Here is a 12,907-nt window from a genome sequence, read left to right as displayed (position 1 = left end):
CAGGCTCTTCTCATTGCGCCCTTCAGCTCCTTCCTGCTCACCTTAGTCTTGTGACTTTCTGGTAAGAAACAATTTGGACCATTCTTCCGAAATTCCACTTGAAAATAGTCGTCCCACCATAGCTGCAGTTTGTTGGGTTTTGGGGGGCATTTTTTGAGGGGGGGGTTGTCATCAGTACCTTATTGCAGCTGTTTGGTGCCCCCGAGTCAGTTTCAGCTCCTGGCGACCCCGTGTAAACAGAGAGAACCACTGCGTGGCTCCGGGCCATCCACACCTGGGCTTGTGTTTGAGCCCATTGGTGCAGCCCGGTGTCAACCCATCTCGTGAGGCCCTCCTCTTTGGCTCTGCCCTCCACTTTACTAAGCAGAATGTCCTTCTTCAGGGATGGTCCTCCTTTGACCACAGTCCCAGGACGTGGGAGGAAGTCCCACCACCCTTGCCTCTAAGGATGTCGTCCTTCCAAAGACAGAGCTGTTGGTTCTTTTGGCAATCCCTGTTGCTTCCCAGACTCTTCGCCGACACCATCGTTCACGTGCATCCATTCTTCTTCCGTCTTCCTTCTTCCGTGTCAAACCTTCACTGGGCATCTGAGGTGATGGCTTGGGTCAGGCACACCTCAGTCCCCAAAGTAGCATCTTTACTTTCCAACACTTTCAAGAGGTCTTGTGCGGCAGATTGACCCAAAGCAATATGTCATTGGATCTGTTGCCTGCTGCTTCCCTTAATCATGTTCTTCCTAAGGGTCTTGAGGATCTGAATTCCATTGGCAGTGTCCCTTTCTCAACTTGGAGCCCTCGTGGGGCAGCAGGCTGTGCGTTGAGCTACTAACCACAAGGTCAGCTGTTCAAACCCACCAGTCGCTCCGTGGGCGAAAGATGAGGCTGTCTACTCTTAGAGATGTAAAGACTTGGAACCCCAAAGGGGGCAGTTCTTCTCTGTCCCCCAGGGTTCCAGTGCATCAGCATCCATGGCAGTGAGTTAGGTTTGGTTTTTACTCAGCTCAGTTGGCAGATGGTTGTCAATAGGACAATCAGTAGACCTAACGGATGCGTCTCACTCTCCAAGATACGAACAGCTGGAAATGATGCATCTTGTTTCTGAGAAACGTGTAATTTAGCTGGCGAGGGTGGCCATGGAAACCAGAGACAAAAGAACATTGCGTCTTAGCATCACTACGCGCCGTCCCGGTGATCCCCACTGACGGCGTGTGCACAACATAACTGTTCCACGGGGTGTTCCAGGCGCAGGAAACATGAATGACGATGGGGCGGGGCAGGGAGGGAGGACAGGCGGTGCTCAGGTTGGCTTTCACTAGCTCTGCTTTCACTGGAGAATAATACAACAGGAAGCCCCAAAGCAGAAGTGTGAACACATCATGACCATTCAGAGCACGGTTTCCCAAATACCAGTGCATCATTTCCTTTTTAAAAAGTATTTATCATGAGGGAGGGAGGGTGGGGGTGAGGGACGAATGAGCTGATACCAAGGGCTCAAGTAGAAAGAAAATGGTTTGAGAATGATGATGACAACAGAGGCACACCTGCACTTGACACAATGGAACTATCTCTCTCACACATACACACACACATACACACACATACACACACACACATACACACACATACACACACGTATTTAAAACCAGCGGCCCCACTGGCCAGATAGGGGAGTAGCTTTGTCCTCAGACGGAGTCCATTGGAACGTGGATTGGTGCAGACAGCGTTGCTGCCTGACTCATGGGGACCCGTAGGACAGGGCAGAACTGCCCCTGTGGGCTCCCGAGACTGTAACTCTTTACGGGAGTAGAGAGCCTCGTTCTTCCTCTGAGGAGCGGATGCTGGTTTGAACTGGTCACCTTTGTCACCAGGGCTCCTCACCACTGATAGAGTTGATTCAGAATTTCACAGCGTATCATCTGTTTGCCCTCTTTCCCCTTTTTTACTTGCTCTAGTGTGTATTGTCTTCTGCTCTCTCTTGGATCGAAGTCCATCTGTGTTTAACTTTGTTGTCGCTGATGAGTTTGGGTTTTGTGTTTGTTTTTGCGTGACTTTCTTTATATGAAATCCAGGGTAGGTAAGTCTCTAGAGACAGTGGCCAGGTGAGTAACCCTGTGGGGGCTCTGACAGGGGAGGTTGGGGAGCAATGGGAGCTAGCAGTGATGGGTATGAGAAGGAAGACAATGATCAGGAATGGATTGTAATATGTTTAAGCCTTTGGATTGTACATGAAATATGCGTATGAGACGGTGGGGAGGAGGGAGAGAGATGGTGGGGAGGGGGAGAGGAAAGGGAGGTCCATTATTCTCTATGATTTAAGAACCTCACCTCACACTGAAGTTTATTGATGTCACACCTTCCTCCCCTCCCCCCAGAGGCCCCCAGGATCACAGGCCTAGTCCTCAGTGGCTGAACTCACTGTGGGTGACCTCATGCAAGATCAAGCCTCCGAATAAGTTGTCTTTGAAGTCCCTGGGTGGGGAAGATCATTGTCAGTGTTTTCCCCAAATTAAAAGACCCGGATAATAGTAATCAGGGCTGGGCTTCATGCCCGTATGTGGTAACAGGCTTTGCTTAATACAGACCAGTCTCGGGCCTTTGGGGGATTTTGTGGGACAAAATGATGCAACTTCCCTTTGAGCGCATCCAATGCGGACCGGGCCATGCAGCCAGTCCACGTGGCCGGCGTCCCTTTGAAGTTCAGAGGAGGGTGGAATTGCAAATTAAGCCCAGTTAGTGCTTTATTTTCTTTTCCCTTTATTATTTTCAACCATAAAGGGGAGGGCAAAGCCTCACCACCCTGAGGGGATCCTGGCACCCCCCCAGATGGCCTTCTCTGGCTTCGTGCCTCATTATGCCTCTCCCAGGAGCCAGCCCATTTCCCTTCTTAATTAGGCTGAAGAGAGAGGCTGCTGTCTGCCCTTGAGAAGGAGCAGGGGACCCCAGGAACCCTGCGCTGCGGGGAGGGGGGCGGGCGCTGTGAGAGCGCTGGACTCCCAGATCTGGCCTTGGTTTTCCTTAGTTATTTCCATGCCAGTTTGGAATTAGGGAGAGGATGGATCGAATTTAGGAAATTTGGGAGGGCGGTGGAGAGGGCTGTGGTAAAGGGAAGGGTGTGAACAAAATCCTCTGGGCAGATGTCATTGGGCTGAGGGAGTTTGTGGGAGAGGGATTTGGGGTAGTGGGGAGGAGGTGGGAGGGATGCGGGCAGTAGATGCACGGTCAGCTTAGCTCTCTGAGTCTTCTTTGAGTGTGTCTGTTAAGTTCAGGCCAGTGTGCATGCATGGGAGCCTTGGTGGTGTGGCAGTGGCTTGCACATTGGGCTGCCATCCACAAGGTCAGTAGTTCGAAACCGCCAGCCTCGGGACAAAGATGGGGTTTTCGACTCCCAGAATGGTCTACCGCCTCAGAAACCCACAGGGGGGGTTTCTCCCCTCCCCTATAGGGTCTTCACCAGTTGAAATCGAGTTGATGGCAGGGAGGGTTTGTTTGAGTGTGCCGACAGAGGAATTCAGAGACTTGTTCCCTGCCCCCTCCTGGGGCTCTTCTCCACCAAGCAGATGATTTGTAATGTTATGAATCCAGAGACAGTGGGATTCCAGAGTGCCCAGGGAAGACTGGCCCAGGAAATGTAGCCCTGGGGGCAGCCACGGGGGGCTTCCTGGAGGAGGAATTTTTGACTTGGCTCTAGAATGAGGAAGTAGTCAGGAGAGGAATGGAGAAGGACATTGCAGGCACACAAGAAAGCGGGAGAAGGTGGGCAGCCCCTGGTAGTGTGCCTCTTCAGCGTGCAGGTGGGACTTCCCCTTGGAAGTCTCCAGCATGGCCCTTCCTTAGAAGCCTCTTCCATACAAGCCCTGGAGTGTTTCGCATCTCAAAGCAAGTCTGATCCTGGACTTATGAGTCTACTGGAGTGTGAGTGTGGGCCTTGTCTTTAACTGCCTTTAGAGATTCCCCATTCCTTAATATTATTGAAAAGGAAAAAAAAGGGTTGATTTTGAGTGGCTTCCCATTTGTGGCAGTTCCCGGTGGGACAGAGCGCTGCCCAGGGCTTCCTCCACTCTCTGTCCATTTGTCTTACTGTGATGGCGCACATGCTGCCGTGAGACTGATAGCTTTGCTGATCAGTGATTTCAAGAGAAGCAGGATCACCCACGGTGAACAGATTTCGACAGGGCTTGCAGTGCAAGAACAGACCAGGACGAAGGCCCTTCCTTTGCTGCGGGGCCCGGCTCGGCATGAGAAGAAACAGCTGCAGACACCCGTTGCTCATCAGAACGAGGAGTGTCTGTAATAGGAATCTAGGAAAATTGGAAGTTGTCAGAAATGAAACAGAATGCATACAGATCAATACTCTCGGCACTAGTGAGCTGAAATGGAATGCCATGGGCCTTTTTAGGTCTGATCATCTGTCATGCTATATTGGGAATGGCAAATTCAAGAGAAGTCACATTCTCCATCAGGAAGAATGTTTGAAGATCAATGCCGTCTGTGATGGTATAAGATCCCTATTACCTACAAAGAAGTCACGTTCAAACAGCTATTATTCAATTTTACACACTGACTGCTAAATCTATTGATAAAGACACTGAAGAAGTCCACCAGCTGCTTCAGCCCGGAATGGGTCAGACATGCAGGTAGGATGCATTGGCAATTACTGGCAGTTAGAATAGGACAGTGGGAAACAATGAGGAAGGGTCAGTAGCTGGGACATTTGGCCTTGGTGATAGAAATGAAGCTGGAGATTTTAAGAGACCAATGACTTCTTCACTGCCCAGCAATCTGGACCCTGCCCGATTGAATCCTTAGAAATCAAATTTGATTTCTTAGAAGCATGTGGAAATTGTTGAACAATGTCATTAGTATCACATGTACATAAAATTTGTTGAATATCTGGGGAAGGAATGGTGGAGAGGAGTTCAACATGAGTCAGCTCAAACAAGGCCAGGGGCAACTGTGAAACATTTGTAAATTCAGACTGAAGCTTCAGAAAAGGAAAACAAATTCACAAGAGCCAAAATAGGAATTTGCACGTACCTCCCCCGAGTTTCGAGACCATTTCAAGAACACATCTGATACATTGAACATTAATAGCCGAAGACCTGATGACTTGTGGGATGGCATCAGAAGCAACAGGTGTGAAGAAAGTAAGAGGTCATTAAAAAAGAGAGGAATTCAATAAGGCATCAAAGTAGACAACAGATGAGACTCTGACACGTACTCTTGAGTCGCGAAAGTGAGTGGAAGGAATTGATGAAGTGAAAGAGCCGAGCAGAGCATCTCCAAGGACAGCTCGAGCAGAGGAAGTAAAATCAAGTGTGAAAGGCCTGGCGGGGGAAAGCCAAAATGGAAGAACACACTCAGCGCATCTTAAGCTGAAAGAAATTTAACAATTCAAACCTTGAGCTGCAGTAGTGAAGGATTCTATGGCCAACATATAACAGTGTGACAGTCCCAAGCAGGAATGCACAGTCACTATTCCAAAAAAGAATTGGTCAACATAAAACCATTTCAAGACGTAGCGTATGATTGAGAACCAAGAAAGTCTAAAGGAAGAAGTGGAAGCCGTGCTCAAGGCAGTAGCAAAAGCAAGGCCTCAGAGCCAATACAACACTAGGTGAGAGGTTTCAGCAAGCTTGTGACACACCGGATGCACTCACTCCTCTATTCCAAGAGATGTGCGGGTGAGCTACCTGACCAGCTGACTGCAAGAGACACACGTCTGTGTCTACTCCAAAGCCCGGGGCCTAGAAGCATGTGGGAATTGTTGAACAATATCATTAATATCACATGTCAGTGCGATTTGGAGGTGGTCATTCAACAACCATTGCATCCACAAGGAGCTTCCAGAAACTCAAGCCAGACGTGGAAGAGGATGTGACACAAGGGATATCTATGCTGATGTCTGATGGATCTTGGCTGCAAGTAGAGCGTCCCAGGAAGAAGGTCACTGTGTTTTCTAAGATATCACTGCAAAGGCATTTGACTGTGTCTTTCACGGCAAACTGGAGAGTACACGGAGAAGAATGGGAACCCCAAAGCATTTTAATCGTGTTCCTGCAGAACCTGCATATCGGAAGGAACTGTTCATGCAGACGTGGGAATACTGCATGGCTTAAAAGGAAGGAAGGTTTGCACAGGGTTGTAGCCTTTCACCGTACTTGCTCAATCTGTGCGCTGAGAAACTATTCTGAAAAGCTGGACTCGATGGGGAAGAACTAGGTATCGAGATTGGAGGGAGCGGTAATAACCTGTGATGTGCAGATGGCAGGACTTTGTTTGCTGAAACGAGGAGGGCTGGAAACACTCACTGGTGACAAGCAAAGACTGCAGCCTTCGGTAGAGATTGCGACCCAGAGTGGAACCGGAAAATAAACAAACTCATTGCCATCGAGTCCGGGCTAACTCATAACAATCCTGTAGGACAGGGTAGCACTGCCCCGGTGAGTGTCCAAGATTCTAACTCCTTAGGGGCGTAGAAAGCCTTCAGAGCGGCTAGTAATTTCGAAATGTCGACCTTGAAGTAAATCATTCAATGCGTAGCCACTACCCCATCCCGGTTCCTCAACGCAATTGACATGAGCCCCAATCCTGACTGTTAAGTGCTGTCCAGTTGGTTCCAACTCACAGTGGCCTTATCTACAACAAAAGGAAGCAGTGCCCAGTCTTGCGTCATCCTCACAATCGAGACCCAGGAGAGGTGGAACCAGATGGGAGGGGCCGCCTACTTTTTCCAGGTCTCGCAAGTTTTCCTCCATTGTCAGAGTGCAGTCTTCCTGTATCCCATCTTAGTGGAAAATGCTTTTGTGTTTCCCTTCTCTGACAGTGTTCCACTATACCCAGCCCCTGGCAATCATAAGCTTTTCGACTGTAATTCTCTCTGAGGACAACCGTAGCAAGGAGACATGGACCAGATACTGTGGTTGAATGACTAATAGAAACCATTGTTCTAGGAGAGGTGTGGCCAGCATACGCCTGCCATCTTTTTTCTGCATAGTTTATTATTTTTAGCATGAGATCTCGTGTCCTCCCTCTCCTCAACTGTCATTCCGCCCCCGCCTCCCCCCCGCAGGAAACCATAACCTTTTTGCGCTTATTAAATGGACACAATTCTATTAGCCCTAAGAAGGAAGTTTGCCTGCCGTCTGTATGAGTGCAGTGCCTAAAAAGGGAAACTGTCCCCCTTTCTTTAGCCCCCCTTTATTTAGCAGCTGGTCATTTTCCTTTCCAGTGAAAGGTCAACGTTGCTTTAGGTGCCATCGAGTCCGTCTGAACCCAGTGCACAACAAAACTGACACTGCCTGGTCCTCACCTTCCCCACACTCGTTCCTGTGCCCGAGCCCAGCGTTGCAGCCAGTGTCCATCTCCATCCCCTTGAGAGTCCGTTTCTTCTTTCCACCACCCTCTACTGGACCAAACGTGATGTCCTTCTCCAGGCACTGGCCTCTCCAGACAATGTGTCTTAAGTAATTAACACCCTTGTAGAGGAGCTGCTTTGTGTTGTGGTTGTTGATGTTGGTGGTGTGTGTATGTAGGTGTGTGTGTACATGGATTTTTCACAGAAGTGAAAAATCTGCCTTTGTAGAAGCTGGCTCGCCCTCCCCCCCACCGTTCTGATCTTTATCTAAAGGATATAGTGGGTTAGATGTGAGACTGCTAACCACAAGATCAGCAGTTCAAAACCACTCACCAGCCACTCTGATGGAGAGAGGTAATGCTTTCTCCTAAAAAATTACGGTCTCAGTTCTACTCTGCCCTAGAGGTTCCAGATGAGCTGGAATCAACTTGGCTGCAGTGAGAGGCAGCCTGCTCCCAGGGAGAAGGATGTGCCTGTCTTCTCCTGACTGGATTTTATAGTCTTGGAAACCTTGTGGGGCAGTTCTACTCTATCCCGAGGGTCTGTGGGAGTCAGAATTGGCTTGATAGCGGGGGTGGGGGGTGGGGGGTGGGTAGGGCGTTGTTTGTTTGATCTCTGCCTTAAAACAATAAAGATACGCCTGGGCACAGGGGTCCCTGTTTAGGAATTTAGAGAGAAAATAAGGTGTCCTTCTGAAGAAACTTAGCTGATCTGACGATCCACAGCTTCCCTAGGGTTGGGGGACGCTCCTCTCCCAGGGATTCCATGGGGTAACAGATTGCCCAGCTTGCCTCTTCCTGACCCATCCAAACAGAATTGATCCAGAATGAACCAGAGCGTGGAATGTGCAAACCCAGTCCTCAGCCACACCGCCAGACTCTGGTTGCATCTTTACGGGAGGGGAAGGCCTGTCCCTCTCCTGAGGGGCAGCTGGTGGGTTCACAGGAACTGACCTTGTGGTTAGCAGGGCCAGCGTACAGCCACTCCGCCACCGGGGCTCTGCTGTCGCTGACAATGAAATGACAGAGCGCTCCCCCGGCTCACTCTTTACCAGTCTTCCTGCCACACTTGTGGGGCTTCTGCAATTACCCAGCCCCAGGCAGCCCTGCCTGCTCTTCTGGTCCTGAGTCCCCACCTTGAGGATCATCTCTTCATCCATTGATATAGCTCTCGATGAAGACAGCCCTTCGCAGTCCCAGGTGGAAGGAGAGCAGGCCTCCGTGGCTGCCTCTAGTCCCTTAGCCTCTCGTGGTGCACTTAGGCATGTCCGCTGTGGAAAAATGCCTCGTGGGCTCTGATTGTGAGGGGCCCTCGTGGTGTAGCCGTTATGCATTGGGCTGCAATCGCAAGGTCAGCAGTTCGAAACCACCAGTCTCTCCTTGGGAGACACATTGAGAAGGCTTTCTACTCCCGTGAAGAGTTTACAGTCTTGGAAACCCATAGATCTACTCTGTCTTATGGGGTCGCTGTGAGTCGGCATTAACTCGATGGGAGTGAGTTTGTTTTTTTTTTCCAACCGAGATGGTACTGGGCCCGATGTCCGTAGCATGGGAGTCGGAGCTTATTTGTCTCGGTTCCTGAAGTCCGCTTGGATCTTGTTGCGACTGGTGTCTTCAGAATAAGAAGATCGGTAGCGCGCCTGCCCCCCTGCTCCCCTGCCCCCATGCCCCCATGCCACTGTGTTATTCTCATATGCCACCGTGCTGCCTTGCTGAGCTGGCCTGATGCAGTGAGGAGGCTCTGGAGGACACAATTTTACCCAGCTGGCAGGGCTGGGGGGGCAGAGTGGGCTGGCTGAGTGAAGTCATGTGGCTGCGGCTGAGAGGCACTGGGCCTCAAGTCTGGCTGGTGTTTAATTCTCCCCTCTGTCACCCCCACCCCAGATTCAGCAGTGGGAGCAGAACCTGGAGAAGTTCCACATGGACCTGTTCCGGATACGCTGCTACCTGGCCAGCCTCCAGGGCGGAGAGTTGCCAAACCCCAAGAGTCTCTTGGCCACCACCAGCCGTCCATCCAAGCTGGCCCTGGGCAGGCTGGGCATCTTGTCCGTGTCCTCCTTCCATGCACTGGTGAGTCCCCGAGGAAGCCCTGACCTAGGAACCACAGGTGGCCGCCCAGAGGCAGTGAGCAGCCCATGGTGTGACCCTGATACCACTGGGGTCAACCACGAGTGGGCGGTGGTGCACTGTTCACACCTGTCTACCTGTCTGAGCCGCCTTGTGAAGCTCCAACCCCCAGATCTCAGCCCACTTCCATCGACTCCAGTCCCCTCACGATGACGTAGTAGTCCAGGGCTTTCAAGGCTGCGACCCTTTATGGGATCAGACAGCCTTGTCTCTCTCCCTCAAGCAGCCAGTGGGTTTGAGCCGCTGACCTTGTGGTTAGCAGCCGAAGCACCTAACCCTCTGCCACCAGGGCTCAGGAGGGTAGAGTCCTGAGGAATCGCAGCCAGGGTGTGCAGAAATAAAGCCACCGTCGGCACCATGTCTATTCAAACCCACCCGTGCTGGGGTTCCAAGGGCTGAGATTTTGAAAAATATATTACTGGCCTTTGTGATGGGGTACTCTGGTGGACTCAATACTGTTGGTTAACAGCCAAGGGCGTTCTGTTTGCCCCGCCCAGGGGACCCTGGAAGAAGGACAGGGATGGCTACAGGTTTCTCATGTGCTTCCCGGTGGGTGGCCCTGCGGGCCCCACTGCCCAGCATGGAGAAGCAGTCTGAGGGTTGCGAGCTGCTGCAGGGGATGCCCCTCCCTCTGGGGTGCCAAACGTGCGGCAGCTTTGAGCGCTGTCCAGCTCACGTTGACCGGAGGCCAAGCTTCCTCCTGTAGGGGCAGCTGCTGATTCTCTGGGTCGCCCAGAGCAGCAGCCTAAAGGGCGGTCTCTGCTGTACCTGACATTAGGTGTGCTCCAGAGATGACTCTGCTCTGCGGAAGAGAACACTCTCTCTGACCCAGCGCGGGAGGCATAAGAAGGGCATATTCTCCTCTTGGAAAGGGCTGGACACGCTGGCAAGGAAAGCCAAGGAAAAGAGACCTTCCATCACGCAGGTGAGTCCTCAGTGCGGGCGGTGGCCGAGTGCGATGCTGGGGTGCTCGTGGATGCTCACCTCCGCCCAGGGCGTGACAGAGGTTGGTTCTGAGAAATCCAGTCTGTCTGCATGGGGACATTTTCCTTCACACAGCAAGTTGCTCACGGTCATTTTAGCGCCACCCCTAAATTGTCACACCTTGGGCCCACCTGTGGCCCTTGCGCCTACTGCTGCCAGGTGGAGTGTGACATACAGCGACCCTCTAGGACTGCCTCGCAGAGCTTCTCAGGCTGCACGCCTTGCCCAAGCTTTCTCCCTTGGAGCAGTTGGTAGGTTGCAACCACCACTGGATGGATAGCCCAGTGCATGGCCCCTTCTGCCACCAGGGCATGTTTCTCCAGCACTCTCACTCGTTGCTAGTCAGCCCCGACTCATAGCGACCACAGGAACCACAGAAGGAAGCCCAGCCTGATCCTGCACCGTCCACACCATCTCGTCTCGGAGCCCATTGCTGCCGCCCCTGTGTTGCTCCATCCCACCGAGGGGTTTTTCCCAAAATATGGAGCCCTTTCCCAGGGGCTGACAGCCTTCCCAACATCCAGTCCATTCTGACTCACAGCAACCAGACAGGACAGGATAGAACTGCCCGTGAATAGCACTTGCTGTTGTCAGGTGCTGTGGAGTCGGCCCCAACCCATAGCGCCCTGCCGAGCAGAAGGAAGACGCAGTGGCCTAGCACATCGGGACACCACATCACCCTCACTTCCCACTGCCTCTAGTCGGCACCTTCCTTTTTTGGCCCTCCTCCCCTGCCCCCCTGTGGCTGTTGTGTGAGTTCTGTCGGCTCAGCTAATGAGAACAGCCCTGGGCTCCGAGTGTTTGTGTCCTGGGCTTTACAGAAGAGGAAGCTGACACAGAGAGGTTCATTTACTCACCCCTGGTCACACAGACCCCGAGGGGCAGATGGCTGCAGGTGGGCTCGCATGTGCCTGGGCCAGAGTCCTGGAGCACTGGGATCTTGGAGCTTCATGTTTTCCTTTGATGGTGGAAGCTGTTTCATCATTTCATGAAGTGGATATCCACCCTGAGCACTTACCAGGGACTCTTGGCCTGAGGACAGCAAATTGGATGGTGAGACTTTGTCTCGCATGCTTTGGATACGTTATCAGGAGAGACCCATCCCTGGAAAAGGCCGTCATCCTTGATAAACAGGGAAGGGCTTCGAAGAAGAGGAAGAACCCCATGAGCTGATTGGCACAGTGGCTGAAACATAACAGCCGTCCTGAAGCTGGGGCGGGACCGGCAGCTGCAGCAAATGGTCTTCAAAGTGTGTTGAGTTCCCGTACATCTGTGAGCCACTTCCGATGCCCCATAACAGAGCCTTTGCTGGTCAATGTCATGCCATTGACTTGCGAGGTTGCAGGGCCGTTCGGGCTCCAACCACAGCAGCCGAGGTGAGCGATTGTAGATGACCCGAGAAAACGCACAAGTAGGGGAAATGCTTGCAATCACGTGCAAAGGAGTTCTTTTAACTTTTTAAAACAGGTTATTATTCTAAGTAGTTTTTCCGTCACCTGGAACTGAGGACGGCATTTACAGAACATGGTTTTCTAATGTTCATAGACGGCGGCGGTGCGGACGGTCTTGTGGATTAGGGAATAAAATGCCTAGTAGCCACTTCTCGGACCTGCTGAAGACCCTGGGGCAATTGAGGCTTTGCGAGTGAGGGCGGGGGGGGGGGGCGGCGGGCGGGGTAGGTTAGACGGCAGCCACCGTGTTGCAGATCGCTGACCCGGACCCTCAATGAAGTGGGGCGATGCTGGTTCAAGGACCTTTCCATGAATGTATTGAAGAGAGATTTAGATCGAAAACAGTCTTTATTAGTGAAGTAAGAGGCATCCTCTGAAGGCTGAGTATTTTAGGAAGTATCTACACTCAGGCAATCTGTCTTGAAATCAGTGACATGACCAGACTCAAACTCAAAACGACCCAAGTGGACATTGAGTGGACTGCGACTCCTAGGGGCCCAGGTACGGTTCCTGAGACTGCATCTCCACGGGCTCAGACAGCCTCGTCTCTCGCCCATGGAGCGGCTGGTGATTTTGAACTGCTGGCCTTTTGGTTAGCAGCCCAACACTTAGGCAGACGTCAGGACCAGACTGAAGTCGGGTGAAGCCGGTTGCCGGTGACTGGATGCAGCCATGGTGACCCCACATGGCACCGGCAGGGACGTGTTCGCCTCAGGAGTTGTAGTGCCTGATTTTCCAGAAGGAAACCGTCACCCCTCTCTTCTGAGGCGCCTCTTGGGGGGACTCCAGCCTCCAGCCTTCTGGCTTGTCATTGGAGATGCTCATCGCTTGGCCCCCTCAAGGACTCCTAAGTTAGAATGGTGCCTCGGCGCCTTCCCTCGGTAGAGCCGAGATCAGTATGTCCCCCTGCCAGTCCCCAGAATTACTTCTGGCCGAACAAGTTCTCAGGTGTGGCCGTACCACGCCTCTTCTCCTGGGCCTTTCCCAAGCCCA

At 52.0% G+C, this 12,907-nt stretch overlaps 1 protein-coding gene across 2 annotated transcripts in view; it reads left to right on the top strand.

Moving 5' to 3' along the window:
• TIAM2 (TIAM Rac1 associated GEF 2) overlaps positions 1–12,907 on the top strand; it is a 273,644-nt gene that overhangs the window by 147,557 nt on the left and 113,180 nt on the right. For both annotated transcript variants that reach the window (XM_075554342.1, XM_075554343.1), the window contains 2 exons: positions 9,237–9,422; positions 10,258–10,404. In XM_075554342.1, the coding sequence (XP_075410457.1) occupies positions 9,237–9,422; positions 10,258–10,404 (333 nt within the window). The remainder of the gene's footprint in view (positions 1–9,236; positions 9,423–10,257; positions 10,405–12,907) is intronic.

The sequence above is a fragment of the Tenrec ecaudatus genome, chromosome 7, assembly GCF_050624435.1.
Source record: "Tenrec ecaudatus isolate mTenEca1 chromosome 7, mTenEca1.hap1, whole genome shotgun sequence".
NCBI lineage: Eukaryota > Metazoa > Chordata > Mammalia > Afrosoricida > Tenrecidae > Tenrec > Tenrec ecaudatus.
This window is presented reverse-complemented; position numbering and strand designations above follow the sequence as displayed.